We start from the raw sequence: 15,907 nt of genomic DNA, 5'->3' as shown, positions 1-15,907 counted from the left end.
AACCACAGTGCGCACCATTATTTAATACTCCAGTACAAAAAAAGATGAGGGTTTTTTTACATACTGTTACAGTTAAGCTCTCGGAACTAACAAAGAAAACCACCTTTTTTTCAACCATAAAGCAAGTTGGAAGCAGAATATCCTACGACCGAAATTCTATAGTTCACTCACCAGGAAAGACTTGCATGAAAAGACAAAACATGCCAAGAAGAGCAACTACATTCCCCTGGCCTAAAAGCAAGATGGAAGCAAGTTCATATTGTTTTCATGTGGAGAGGGAGCCAAAAATGTATTCTTGTCCAAAGGAACACAGCAAATTTATCTCATTAAACCATTGGCCTTGTTTTTAGTCTGTGAATGTTTTACTCATTAGATACCACATCAACTACATACCCACTGGGTAATGCCAGTGATATTCTTATTAATGTTCAGCCTGATTCTTAAGCATCTGTTTTCACCTGATAAATGGGTATATCATTTACAATTCTGTCTGCCCCTTCTGAATAGAGAGAGCTGGACAGTGAAATCTATCTATGCAGCTATTGATAAGAGGTGCTGATGAAGAGAATCCCCCACCTTCAAACTCAGTGAGTGGGGCAGGAGTTTGTGGTTGCGATGATTCAACCTACTACAAGTGCAGCTAAAGATCTCATCTTGGAACTAAGACCAGCTGTGGAGGCAGCTGAAGAAATTGAGGTTGATGCTATCCTGGCCACACTCTCGAATACAACCATTCAGACAAACTCGGTGCAGGGTATTTCATTTCCTGTGGGCAAATGTTACTGATTATGAAATTGGATCAATGCTATAAACTAGACAACAACTGATGTTGCCGAAGAGGAGTTTTCCTTTATTAACAAAATCGCGCAACTCCCTATAGCTATATCCACAGCAATAATTCCCTCTCAGCTGCTAGTTTAGAATCTAGTAGACTGATTTGATGAGAAATTGGGAACATTCGAGCAAATTGCATGGCCCTTGTCGTTTCCTTTTGAGACTAGAAGTGAGACCTCTTGTATGAATACATTTGATATTTTACATGAAAACAAGGTTGAGAACCTGCTGCAGTCGGCTAAATGCCCTGTTTCTCCAGCAGATGTTCTGCCTCCAAAGTTAGCAAAAGCTATTCTACCAAGGTTCATTTCAGAGGTTACAGAATGTCTTAATCTTTCCTTCTCTGATGGCTTAGTTCTGAAAATAGTGGTAAACTGCAGAGGTTTACATACAAGTTAAAACAAAGAAGAAATCTCTGGATACAAATGAGCCAAGCTATTTTTCATCTGATACCCATGAAAGAGAATTGAGATAAATGGAGCGAGTAGTTGCTGAACATTTGCATACTTCTTTTTTTATAATGAATTGTTAGATCACACCCAACTGGGCTTCAGACCAGGTGTTCACACAGACATGGTAATTGCAACCGTACTTGATCAGCTTGAAGAAGTAGATTGTGGTCGAGCCCTGCACTCGTCCTTTTTGGACCCATCAATGGCTTTCTACACTGTGGACCATCAAATCCTGCTACCACGTCATTGGTGGAGCAACTTTGCACTGGTTGGCATATATTATGATTGATCTCAATTCTTTTAGATTGGCCATTTGTGTATCAGACGAAACCTGTGAAATATGGGGTGCCGCAGAGTTCATCAGTCATCTCTTCTATTCAGTCTCTTCTCAAGTCCACTCGCTAAATTGATCAAACTGGATTTCTGTTTAGGAACTACGCCAATGATACCCACATTATGATCAAGCTTCCATGACACCAAGCAGGTACAGCATTTAAATTTAGGGAACATCTAGCCTCAATCAAGTCCTGGATGCATGAAAGGTTTTGAAAATGAATCCCAATAAAACTGAGGTATTGGCAGTAGATGCCACTTTGAATCCATACAATTCCATTCTCTGACTCCCATCATTTGGATCATGTGCACCTCCATCTGTAATTGTATGTAATCTGGGGTGCTCCTGGACGAACATTTGTCCATGCAGTCCCAAATGGCCCAGTTAGTCAAATCTAGTTTCTTCCAACTGAGGAAACTGAAACATGTGCTGCTTCTTCTCGATTTAAACGCATATGTCCAATTGTGCCTATGGATGTTAATACAGCCTTCTTAGCATTTCCTGGGAGACTTCTCTCTCTAGATTGTTCAAAATTCAGCAGCCATAATGTTGTTGAAAATTATGAATTGTAACCAAATTTCTCCTGGCCATGTATAACTGCACTTATTGCAATTCAGGTTATGGATAGTTTTAAAAAATATGCCCATCGTACGTAAAGCCTTATATTGAGTTAAACAAAAACTTCTATCCCATTGCTCCCGGACCTAACGCATAGACGGATTGCAAAGATCGACAAGAGCAGCTATGTTGATGGTCCCATGGATTATTAAAGCCATATGTGAGGGTATGTTATTCACGTACCTAGCCTCTAAAACTGGTCTACAGAATGGAGACCAATCCCAAGATTCAGGAAATAAACTTGCCTCTTTTATACCCAGTCATTTAGTAATTTAGATGCTGCCCAATGAGTTTTGCAGTCTATATTTCTACAGCGCCATGATGCTGAAGGTGCTTTGCACTTCATAAAACACCATAACAATTATGCCTTACGAGACTTTAAAACATGATGTCCTGCTGTACTCACAAGTTTAAGTTACAGTGAAAATGTTCTTTACTCAACGAGGTCCACTGGGCGCCTATGGCCGACCACAGGGGCGTTGCTAGGGGGGGGGCTAAGGGGGCTATAGCCCCTGGTCTTTTGGTTATAGCCCCGGATAGAATCTCAGGAGCTACAGCCAAAAGACTAGCTAGCCCCCAGTCCCGACAGTTCTGACATCAGCGTAGCCCCGGGTCTTTTCCAGACCTAGCAACTCCCCTGGCCGACCACATTGTCAGGAGCGTCAACCACTGCTGGTCGTGGCACTGAATTACTGAACGAGTGCAACAAGCAATCCAGTGCAGAGGACGAATGTAATCTATATGGGAATGGCTCCAGTCCTTCCATCTGCTCACATATAGTTCCATCGCGCAGTATCTCTACAACAGCCTTCCTTGACTGTTTTCAATTAAATGGAATTCAATGATCACCTTTTATACAATACATGATACACTAAATATACTACCTGGAAGGACTCCATTCTTAACAATGTCCTTTTGGCCCTTTCAGATCACCTAGAAGCAAGCAATGTGACAGTTCCAAAGCTAACCTTTGACAATAGACTTCTGTGATGGCTCTAACATGAATTTTACACCTTCAAGGGTTCAATGAAGAACCACTGGCCCCAACAAAATGCAGCAACAAACCCGTTCCTGAGCATGTTTTAAAATGAACAAATGCCTTAAAGTTTCAGTATGTAAACAATATCCCGGTTATTTGTGCAAATGACACGCTAATCACAAGATGTGGAAAAAAGTGCCTTAACGCATTTAGAAAAATACTTTAAGGCTGTTTGTTATTTAATTTTTATGATGAAAGGAGTATTATTAATGTTGAACTACTGTAACATTATAATGCCCATCACATAAAGTAAGGCTGCAGAGTACTGAGCACCACGCATATATATTTGTCGTTGGTGGCTGGTTAGAATTTATTTGGTTCTAGTGCTTGAATGCAGTGCAGTTATTTGTGTGCCTCTGAGAAATATAGTGTACACACGGGGTAATCCTGTCCTCACAAATTAAAGTCTGCAATAACTCCTTGCAGTCATGGTTTTTACCTTCCTGAAAGACCCTGACAATGGTAGCTAATACTCATTGTGGGGGAGAGAAACAACCACCTTCTGAGTCTACATAAGCCTTTTTATTATTTGGGCTACTCTTGTAGCTTTGTATTTGTTTTTTTTCTCAAAGGTTGTTAAAAAGCAACATGATTTTTTTGAACATAACAAGTAAAAATAGTGACAATGTGCAAATTTGTGAATAGTGCAAAAAGATTATGCAGTCAATTACAGATATGGAATAGTAAACAAATGACCTCTCCTTATATCCATTAAAAGGGGACTAGAGATGAACACCCTATTGCTTCATATGGCTCTCAATCGCACAGTTCTTATTCTGTAAGTTGCTGCATCTGGTTTTTGCTTTCTTTAGTCCAAGCAGTATGGGCCAATAAGGCTTGAAGAGATAGTCTTTTGGCGCCTAGCGCTAGTGGCATGCCCAGGGGGGGGGCTAACACAGATTTTAAACCGTTAAGTCTGTCTATGTCTGGCGCTTTGTGGAATGACCAGAAGGGACTGGTCTAAGACCAAGAGAGACTGGTCTGAGAAATAGTGTCTTAAATGCTCTTAACAGCCTGATTTAGCTGTGAGATAGTGTTTCCTAGGTATGCGTTTGTTTAGATGCCCTGAACACTGACAGTGTCAAGGACAATGTATACGGCTTTGCAAGGCTGGTGCAATTCCAACCCCTTACTGTTTTCCATGGAGAGAACGGCACATTCATTTCACACTCCATTAATCACTGACAACATTCAACATGGCTGACGGAACTAAACTTGACCAAAATAATTAAGAAATACTACATTAATATATTGCTAATTCAGTGTGTGTAAACATCTATTCGTGTGTGTGTGTGTATATATATAAACGCATAGGTATGTATCCGTACTAAGCTGATGCAATTTACCAGTGTTTGGTGGCCCGCTACTGTCTAAATGGCAGAGTGCACCTCTGTGTGCACTTCCACTTCAACAACTGCTATCATTTTAACAAACAGAATGAGCACGGTTCTACGTGCTCACCTTCACCTTCCACTATTGCAAACATTCGGAATAATTTCAAGTTACTTCTTTCCACCCTCACTTCTCTTCACACAGGGCACGGCAGTTCAAGTGTCAATGAACAGTTAATTACTGGCTACACGTTTCGGTATCTAAAGAGCGAAATGCTGTAGGACGAATGCCTCCTCACAAGCTAAAACTGGAATTATATGCTGTAATTATGCTACTACATGATCTCATGCCATCACAGGTACTCTATGGACAATATTAAGCGTCTACAAAGACACATCATACAGAGGCCTGTGTAATCAATGGATTAAATTTAGATACTGTTCTTATACCGTGCATACCTCTCATTCCATCTGATACAAATATGCTGTTCAAATTAAAAAGAAAGACAGTTTCCTATACGATTTAAACTTTTCAATGGCCATTAATAAGTCACGGGGACCTACGTCCTCTTCCTGGAAGCGATCAGTGGTAATTCCGATGTTTAGGAAGGGGAACAGAAGTGGCCCTATGACAATATTGATCTTAAAGATATGCTAGAATGGCGTATGTTACGCCGGGAAAATCTAGTAAAAATATGAAAGTTTGAAAAAACAAACTGCTTGTAGCAACTGGCCCTAATGCCAGAAGTCACAACACACACGCATTGCCTTCCACTCGAATATAAAATGCTTACTCATGAAGTAAGATCCACCTGGGGCTTTGCTAAAGTTAATGTAACACCTTGAAGCGCCTGGCTAATTTCCAAAGGTCACCAGAAATCCATGTTTACTTTACCAAGATTGACATCGCCTGTCAAGTGTGAAGTTGGAAAGAGTTTTAGCTTGCAACAAGAGTAAGCATTATTTATATAATCTATATATATATATAGAGCCAGGTTGACTCTGAAAACCCATGTGCACACAGGATACTGAGAAAGCAAAGTAGAAAGACTGAGGTTACGCAACTGGTGCAATATGTGATGTGGGGCTGGCTGAAAATACCAGGCAGGAAGAAACGGGACATGATACCAAATATCGAAATGTTTTTTTTAAAAAGGGCATTAAGACATCTTTCATTTTTACCTGAATTAATAAATGCATACAAGTTTTCTGTTTCTGAACAGAGGGCTTGGCCAGTTTAACTAATTTAGCTAAACTAACAAGCACAGAATGCATGTAAAAAATTTGGGGCATTTTCATAGCGTTAATGTCTAACCAATAATGTATACGTGAGACCTAAATGTTAAACGTACATTGGGCTTCTTTACAAGTGTGCTGGTCCGGTAACAGTGCCTGTAAGCCTACCAGCACCGTTGTTACCAGACCGGCACACTATGAGTCTGTGATCGGCTGCCGTCCCGCCCTCCAGGTCTGTCCGGAGACTGGACACATCCTTGCAGAAGCGCTTGTACCAGGAGAATTTTCTGCATTGCTAAATAAGCTGTAAAGTACACCCAATACACCTGCTCCAGGATGGCAGGCAAGCTCCCTCAAGCTCCCCTTCCTGATTTCTGGAAACCTTTTGGGATCCCCCAATGCTGGTTCATCCTTGGATAACTGAGCGGGTCACTCTGAGGTTGCGCCAAGTCCGGGATTGGTGGGAGAAGAGATGAATGCTGCCATTGCTGATCTAACAGTTGTAGAGGAATTGCTAGTACCACACAACCACGTCATTCTTCCACCTGTAAAGCAAGTGGTTCAGCTACTTGGTTTAGAGGATGCAGAGCTTCCACCAAAAAAGCTGACGGAGGCTTCAGGCTTGCATTCAAAAAATAAATTCTTGGTATAAAACAGTTAGTTTTGAAATGTTGTGTTTTTAACTCAATGGCACTCCTGTTCAAACATGGAAACCGACATCACTGCAGTGGCACCTCACTTAGTTATCTTGCAGTCTTTTGCCTACATACAAGGGAATGATATGCTAAATTTATTGTGGAGATTTACTGTATGGGCCGTGCACCTGGAATGGACGATGTTGCCTATTTTATTAAGCGTTCTCTTGTGTGCATTGGTAATTTTTACCTTTCTTTCCTTTCTACATCTGTTTTCTTTACATTGCTTTCTTTATCACTTTCTTCCTTTTCTGTTTTTGTCTGGTCTTTCTTCCCTTTCTAAAATATTATGTTGCACATCGATTCTTTTTCACACTTGTTTTCTTCTAGTTTGTTTTCTGTAAGTCGTTTTCTTCTATATCTTTTACATTTGCCATTTTCCTTTTAATATATTTTCTTTATATTTGTACTTTCATGGGGCTCAGAACCTGTATTAAATATTTTTCTTTACATTTTTCCCTTCTTTTCCATTTATTCTTTGTGTTCTTATTTTTTGACCGTTTTTGTTTTTGCCATACTAACTTTTGATGTTTTTCTGTTCCTTTTAATTTTTTACATTGTTCTGTTTCTTGTTTCATTTTTTTTCTTTTTTTCTCCATCTTTTCCCTTACCTATTTTTCATTTGTGACAGGGCCCTCCTGCAAACACAGACACACCAGAAGAGTGATGTGCACCAATTATTTAGTTGGATTCTGCCCAGATGGACCAAAATGCAAATTTGTTCAGTACGTATATGTCCCCAATGCACACATTTATTTCTACAGTTTGATGGAAGCTGTGGCCACTGTGGTGTGTGTATGTCACAAACAAGAAAGACAAATGCTGGAATCTGATAGGTCTGTCATATGAAATGTTATTCATTGTGCAGTACATGATGGAGAGCTGAGAATGTGAAAATAATAAAAATGTCCATTGGTTGTTTAACATTTTCTTCTTGTCTTTTTCTTTCATTAAAGACATTTTTGTAGGTTTGCTCAAAATAATTTTGTGTACAGTTGTGCTTGGCCATGACACAAATGCACAATAATGTAATGCTAATGTGTATTTGGTAGTGGTTGCATTGCTGAAATTGTTTATGCAATGTTCACCAAATGGGGTGGCTCTTTGTACTTACGAGTGTATTTATCAAACCACGGTTTTAATTGCTGTTACACGATTATAAAACGGTACATTTATATTTTTTCGGACAAGATATTTGTGTAATAAAGACTTCTGCAGTAGTCTGAGCATTCTTGCAAACAGGTGTCTTACAATAGAAAGTGTGCAATGGACAGTGAGCCAGATAATGTTGGGGTGAGGTGAGACATGAACTAGGGACATTACATGCCTGGCTGGTGCCAGGGAGGTATAGCTACATGAATATATCGTGTTATATGCAATGATGCTAATTTTAAGGGCTAAAAGAGTTTGGGGTTAATGGCGGGGTAATATGGGAATCACTTTATGGAGGAAGAGATGGAAACAAAGTCCAAATTTTAAAGCATGAATGTTCGTGCTTTTGATATCGGGGGGCTAGCGACTTTAGTTTAGGGATTTGTTGGAAAGAAGCCAGAGATGGGAGAAACTAGAATGGGGAATATGGGACTAGCCCATTTGAAGACCAGTAGTAGGAATATGTAGAGCAAATGGTTAATGGAGGGGCAACTGGTATGGAGGCACTTAAGGTAGGTGGGTGAAGATTTGGGGAGGTTAAGAGTGTTACTAAGAATTTTAACAAGGAGGGGGCGCAAGAGTAAAGTGGAGAGCATAGAGGAGGCTCAAGCAGTACTCAAGTTGACTTATTTCCAAAATGGAGTTTTCTTACGTAGTGGTAGGAGTGAAAAGGATGGATCTTCCTTCTGTTTAATAGGTTGATACTGGCAGCAGTGGTGGTAGGAGTGCTGTTGGAGGTTCTGATTACTGTTGAATAGAACCGCCGGATTGTAAGAATTTAGGGAGGGGGAGTTGGCAGTCTGAGGGTAAGATTTTTGCTACTGGGAACGGAGGTGAGACCTTGAAGGCAGGGAGATGAATGTCTCCGGACCCTAAGGAGCTCCGTGTATGATGGCAAACGTCAATCCTTTGGCGAATGGCAGAAGTGCAGTAGAGGATCAGAGGCGAGGTTCCAGAGCCAAATAAAAGACAAAAGGTAGTGATGGAAAACCCAAGGACGCGATGTGCATTAACACTAAGATGTAGAATGTGAAGAGTAGTGCACCAAAAGCAGTGACTCGAGGTGCCCAGCAGTGTTGAGGTGGCATCTGATGTCTCTGTTTTCAGGAGATGGCAAATGAATTATTGGTGAAGTAAGAGGCAATCCAAGCAAGTGCAGTGTCCTAAATTCTGAGGTTGGGAAGGGCCCTAAGGCAACATGAGTGATCCACAGTATTGAATGCTGCAGAGAGGCCAGTGAGAATGGAGGAGAGTTTGAGGTGTTGGGCATAGGTGATAAGGTTTTGGTTCAGTGTAGTAGCTGCTGCAGGACTGATAATCGTATTCAATTACCGGTCTCCAGAGTTTGAGTGTAGGGGGAAGAGGAGAAACAAGCTGATAGGATTCAGTGACGCAGATTAGTCAAACCCATTTGAGTGTAGAAAATACTTTATTTTTTATTTATTACACTGTTTTGGTTTTGCAACAAACCCTTTTCACTAGTACAATAAATAAACATTTCACTTATGCATTATTACATGCTAGGAGGGAATTCTGAAATATTTGTATGTTACCGTTCTAATTGCATATGGATTACAACTCTCCCTAATGCAACTTGTGTATTAAAAGCCATACTTAACAATTACATATTCATAAAACCTCATCATACAAATCCATAGTTCTAAACACTTACTTTATTTAATAGGTTTATGATCATCTTCACCTTTTTAAAGGCACACATTGTTATTATTTTTGTATTTGAGCCTTAACCAAGCCTCTGGAAGCAACAGAGAGCTTTAAATGGTAGGGGGGAGAAAATGGTGAATGATGGGTTGGGCAATTTACCACAAGGGATCTACAAGCCAACATGGGAGGAAGAAGTGTGGAGTAGATCACCCCGTCTCATGTAGTGAAGGAACTGGAGGGTGTGTGGAACTAAGTGTTTGGGAGGAGCAATTTCTTGCAGAGGAGGATCTTGAGCTCCTTCCTGAACAGCAAAGGTGAGGGGACGAGTCTGATGTTGATGGAGAGGATGTTACAGAATTGTGGGGCATAGACTGAGATGGTCTGTCTTCTGGTTCTTTCCTTCCTGCACTTGCGGAATCCATGTCTGCATATGTCCTCACTTCTGGTAGCTCGTAGGCCACCTGAGATGCTGAGTTTCTCAGGGAGGTAGCTTGGGGACTTCAGGGTGATAGCATTGTAGATAATGCAGCAGGATTTAAAGATGATACAGGCTTTCAGCAGGAGCCAGTGCAGTTCAATAAGGGTCCAGATTTATGTGGTCAAGTTTGTGGAGACCTTTGAGTCGTGCTGCAGCATGCAGGACACATCTCATGGGTCCAAGGGTTGTCGCTGGAATGCCTTCCAAAAGGGCATTGCCACCATCTAGGTGAAAGAGGACCAAGTTTGTTTCTGGGATGACTGGCTTGTTTTTCTGCATGAGAGAAAATTGGTACCGAGTTGTTTGTCATCCATGCTACGTGCTGTTTGGAGGAGAGGTGTCCGTCAATGTTGCAAGGTGTTTGACGCAGGTTAAGCCCTCAAGGCTCATAACAGAGAGCTAATGTGGAGGTGACAATGTTCCGTGGTGTTGGTCATCAGAAGGTTCTCCCTCTTCCATAAATTGTTTCAGGTAAGCACTGGACATCCACAAATGGATAAATGTGAGACAGGCCTTGAACCTGTCAATGTTGTAGATGGAGGATATCTTGAGGTGGAGCTGCTTGTCATCTGTGTATTGGTGGATGTTGTGTTGAGCGCAGAGGGTTCAAAGCAGCTCCATGTAAAGATTGACGCTCACAGGGTGAGGATGGATCCTTGTGAAACTCCACAGCACAGGTGATGAGTAGAGCTGGTTATCTGGAAGAATCAGTTTGTACAAAATGGGGGTAATTAGCAAGTTAGGATTTGAACCAACTGAGGACGATTTCGCTGATCCACAGGCTGCAATGTAGATTGTCGGTGAGTGTCTGGTAGTCTACTATGTCGAATGCTGCCGAAAGGTCCAGGAGAACAAGGAGGCAATGATGGCCATCAACAAGGATTTTAAGGGCATAGTCTATCGACTAGATTGTGGCTGTTCTGTGCTGCATCTGGGTCTGAAGCCAGATTGGTGGAACTGAAGGAGGTTATTGGCTTTGATATGTTGGAGGAGTTATGTAGCTACTGCTTTCTCAAGGATCTTATATAGGAAGAGAAGATGGGCAATGGGGTGGTAGTTGCTGAGCTTATCAGGGTCCAATGTTGGTTTCTTGAGAAACGGGAGGATTTATCCGGTCCTGAGGTTCGAGGGGAAGGTACCTATTGTAACATGACTAATGTTAAAGTTAATTGCCAGGTCTTACCAGTCGAGCATGATTGGAGATGCATAATGGAGGATGGGCAGGGTGGTGATCATGAGTTTGAGGATATTACCTTTCCTGTGAGTTGGGTCTTTCATGTGCTGTCTGTGGTTCCCTATCGAGTAGGCAGTGGAGATCTTCTTTCATTTACTTGGTTGCTCGGTTGCCAGGGTTGTTGAAGTTGCAGAGGAAGATGATGTTGGCATGCATGAGAGACGAGGGAAGTGGCAGGAAAGGTTTTCAAAAGATTCAATTGTGGTGATGTCCAGTTTGGTGCATAGCCATAGGTTTGGTGTTGCTTTTGCTTTGTCCAGAAGGATTGGGACCTAACAGTTCACTCTGGACGGCCTCTTTATAGGTTGGACTAAACAAGGTTTGTCTATATTTTGCCCATTCAGTAATGGTATAGCAGGCTTGTGGATGAAGATGTGCTTATGAATTAATTCGAATTTGGGGACTGCTGGCTTTGATCAGATACGTTGGATGGCAAGTTAACCACAATATAAGCACACTCCAGAAAAAGAAGTCAAACGTATTTATTTTTTGGAGGCTTGTGGATCTGCTTAGAATCACATGCTTTGCATAGGCCGACATCTAGTGGTTGGTGCAGAGCATTGCATGACTTTATTTTTTCTTTTTCTTTTCGAAATTCGGAAAGGGAAGTCAACAGGGCGTGGTTGTAATACTATCCCTAGTGTGACGTGTACTGTACCCAAGGTGCTTCATGCTTTGAGGCCCTCCAGATTATGTTTTTCTGCCATTGTGGTTGGTCGCTCTATGCTTATTAGCCTTTACTTAATGATTAAATATTCATTTATTCTGCTCCCCGCTATTTACCATCATTCGACACTCGACTGATCGAGCGGAACTCAGCGATATTACCATCAAGAATCGAAGTGGTTTGACTGCCAACTCCTCACTGGCTTTGGCATACACCAGGCTGCGGCCTGTACAGTAGCGAGAGTGGGGGGGGGGGATTAATATCTTCCACTGCCTGTAGTGAATGTCTATATTCATAGTCCCCTTTCATATACTTTGTCTAGCTGCCCTTTTTTCTATATAGGGAAAATAAACCTTTTTAAATGTCGCCCTTCCTGTAATAGAAAATATCCATGGAAGGACATGCACAGTGTGTGCAACCATGGTCTTCCCAGGGATCATTCTGAAAAGCGCTGCTCTGCGTGCAAGCTCTTACATCCTAAAACATTGAAAGATAGACGCACCAAACAGTGGGCGGCTTACGACATGCAAGCCAAAGCATTATCAGACAGCCCCACCAGCGTAGATGAGTCTGAGGAAGAACAGGGCAGCTATAACACACAAAGTGATGCCGAAGACTCAATGGGATGGGATCAGAGGATTCCTGCATGTCAGTCCCCTGCTCTGAAGGGCAGGCTGTCGGCCCTGCTGTGGCGCCCATACACAAACATAAACATGGGGGGTCACAAACATCTTAAACACACAACCCCCGGGCACACTTCAATCAACCCGTTGAAACATGGTCACGCGGTATCTAGAGACACATGCAGTGCTTCTAGCTCGACACCACTGAACGTTCGATTCAGGACTTACAAAGCAAACGGGCACAAGTGATTCCACTCCTGTGCATAAAAAAATAAACGGTTACAGTTTCCACAGTGCTCGTTGCCAAACCAGTGCCGAAACCACCGTCCGGACAGTTGACAGATTCCAGTAGTGTAAACACTCGCAAACTACCGTCGAAAGAGTCCCACAAACACAAACTTCCATTGAAATAGTTAGATACTTTTCAGAAGAGACACGTTACACTTCAGCTACATCCCCCTTATTTGAAGCACTATATAGAGACCCCATTCCTGCAGATCCTGAGGCAATTGCTTTTGCGTTGAGACACCTAGATCAGGTGCATGGACAAGAGATCGTTTCGAAGAGAAAATGGACAAGGTTTTTTCTTTTGTACATTTTTCAGAATGTTACCCAATCAAACAAAAATACACGGACATGGGTGAGGATCAACCACCAGCTAAGTCTCCCAGACTAGATGGAGAACCCTCTTCACAATCTCATGATATAGTTCATAATTGATGACAATGTGTTAAGTATTTCAATCTGACGATACACCCTGGTCTCATCCTAGTATGCAGCGCACAACTGAAATGCTTATTTTGTTATATATTTATAGGTTCAATATTTGAGAGATACACCACTCATATCACACCCCTTTTTCAAACACCCCAGGTCACGATGGACCAGGAACCAGGCTGGTTGGTAAAGGTTATATTTATTTATTCAAAATTCAAATCAATCCTATACTTTTTAATATGGAGCGGCAATCACCAATGGGGTGACAATAACAAATAGGAATGTGAACAATGTACTTAAATTAATCCTTTGGCAACACAGATAGAAAACACTAGAGAATAGAGATACTTTTGGAAAGAAGCACTCAAGTTAGGATTTCCCCCTGCAATATTCCTCAAACCACAAATAATCAATTCTAAATGGATATAAGGAAGTGGCAGGTAATCAGGAATGAGGAACAAAATTTGAATCCAACCTTCCCTTCGAAAACAAGTGAGAAAAACGGATTTGAACGCTTGCAATGTTAAAAGGACACTCGGAAATGGCTGAATAAAACAATGAATGTGTGCAAAAATCCTTAAATCAGTACAAATCTTTACGGGAGCAACACTGGAAAGTTACAAGCAGTCATAAGCCATAGATTGAGCAAAAGCATACAATTTGAAAATGAATGGCAGATTTAAAACAGTTTGCAATCAAAAGACACTTTGGAAATTTAGCAAACATTTGCAATTCCTGCCTGAAATTAACCAAACGGTTTTTGATAAGTGAAATGAAGTCTCTAGCTATTAAACTGAGGGAGATATGCAAGATAGTATGAGGTGCGTTTTTGGAACAATCAGGCCATGAAAACGGAAAGAAACTCAGTGTGGACAAGAACAGTGGTTGATTCATGAGTTCAACCCTAGTTCCCCAGTGCCCGCCCTGGCGGAACCAGTCCGATCACTCGAAATAGGATTGATATCTTAGGATTTACAAGACAAAAATTTCTAAATGGATGGCGCTGGCAATATAAATCAATAAGGATTCTGACAATGTTACAAGTTATTAAGGTAAGGATAGGATGACTTGGAGATTGGGATAGGACAAGGCAAGGTATGCTATGGTTTTCTATGGTTCCTATTGATACTTACAGTCCACTTTAATTTAGGATATTGGACCGTCAAGGGTTCTGGTCACCACGCGGATCTGGTCTAACAAAGGACAGCTGGGCAAACTCAGCGGGACAGATCAGCTGGGCAATTCTGGTCACCGGATGGCACTGGACTGGCACTTCTGGAGACTACAGATCAGCGGGATGGCAGGTTTGCAGCAGGCATGCATTTAGTGGCAGCAAGCCAGGCTTGTATCAGAATGCTTCCCTTGGGTATTGGGATTTTATTTTTAATTTTAGGCCTAGCTGAAGCAGGGTCAGCAAGGTATAGGCCTTGGTTTTGCAATGAAAATCTGGAATCGGGATCAAAACGGGATGAAGGAAACAGGAACCGGACGCTGCTGCACAGATCCGTCCAATCCTCAAGTCTGTGGGACCTTGCTTCGCCTTTCTGATACATTTTGGTAATTTTAAACGTGAAATATTTGGCCTAAAATTCCCCAATTATATACACAGATGCAAATTGTCCCCATTAATTAATACTCGCTTCGCTTAATCTGTCATATTTTATAACTTCTGTTCCCCATATGGTAATGAGTTTTAACAGAAAGAAAGAACATAAAATTAGATTTAAAACTACAAACTTTTCACATTTTTACTAATTCTTGCTGCAGAGTTAAGTCTTTAAAGTTTGCTTATAAAATATCCTTTGAAACCAAAAGGAAGTCCATTGTCACTTGATGATTTTTCTTTTCCTTTCCTCCAACTGACACCAACTGTCACTGCCTCCAAGGCAAAGTGGGATCTCCAGTCTTAATTGAAGGTTTTAGTGCTCCTTCACACTTGACAGGTGAGTGTCCCAGCTTACTATTGTCCCAGCCTAGATCACAGACAAATGTCTGATGAGCATGTGAACTTCCTTTGTCCTGGCCCATTCAAAGTTTTTGAAGCTGGCAATTAGCGCTTTCCTGGGCTGGAAGTTTATGGTGTGCCTGCAATTCTAAAGGAAGTTACAGGGCTAACAACTGGCAGAACAGTTTTTTTAGAGCTTGCCAACTCAGCCCAGTTGATTTAAGTCTTTATTTCCCGATTTCTGAGTCTTGATTTAACAAACCTGTGGAATAAAAATAGCCTATGTGTATATTATAACCAGCCACACAATCCTTTTACATTGCTAAGTAAGCAGGCTTTCATTAACCATTTACTTTTAAATAGGCAATTTTTCTTCAGTCAGCAAAACCCATTTTACCAAGTGTTAATTTCTTAGATTCATTTCGATTTGGCAGCCCCAACTGCCTTTGCAATACTGCCTTGCAGCCAAAGTCATTTTCCTGGAAGCATGAGTTTTAGCTGAACTATGATACATGAAACTGACCAGGTTCAGATAGTTGAAGTTCTTTTGAAGACAGCTAATGTTTGATACATTGTGGAGAAATACGTGTGCTTTCCCGTTTCAAAGTTACTTTTGACAGGGGCTGTCATTCAGGAATTAGGCCTGGTTCTTCTGCGACATAATGGACGATCTTGGGCATTGCAGAGCCCTTTATATCACAGTGGTTTCATAAGGACTGGATGAGTTTAGCGTCAAGCAGCCCTTTTAAAGGTTGAAAAAGGTGTCATTCTAAAGGGAATTTTGGGGGTTTTCAGCAAGGCAATGCTGCCTATTTCACCTAATTCCATGTTAAACATTGCAGACCGCACTGGCACACTCCTTCGGTGTGTACTCTGTTCCACCCCGC

At 41.4% G+C, this 15,907-nt stretch overlaps 1 protein-coding gene across 2 annotated transcripts in view; it reads left to right on the top strand.

Annotated features, from left to right (window-relative positions):
- CPSF4L (cleavage and polyadenylation specific factor 4 like) overlaps positions 1–15,907 on the top strand; it is a 224,388-nt gene that overhangs the window by 174,443 nt on the left and 34,038 nt on the right. For both annotated transcript variants that reach the window (XM_069655108.1, XM_069655107.1), the window contains one exon: positions 7,171–7,264. In XM_069655108.1, coding sequence (XP_069511209.1) covers positions 7,171–7,264 — 94 coding nt within the window. The remainder of the gene's footprint in view (positions 1–7,170; positions 7,265–15,907) is intronic.

This window comes from Ambystoma mexicanum, chromosome 3q (assembly GCF_040938575.1).
Source record: "Ambystoma mexicanum isolate Mex_15411 chromosome 3q, UKY_AmexF1_1, whole genome shotgun sequence".
NCBI classification, from domain to species: Eukaryota; Metazoa; Chordata; class Amphibia; order Caudata; family Ambystomatidae; genus Ambystoma; species Ambystoma mexicanum.
This window is presented reverse-complemented; position numbering and strand designations above follow the sequence as displayed.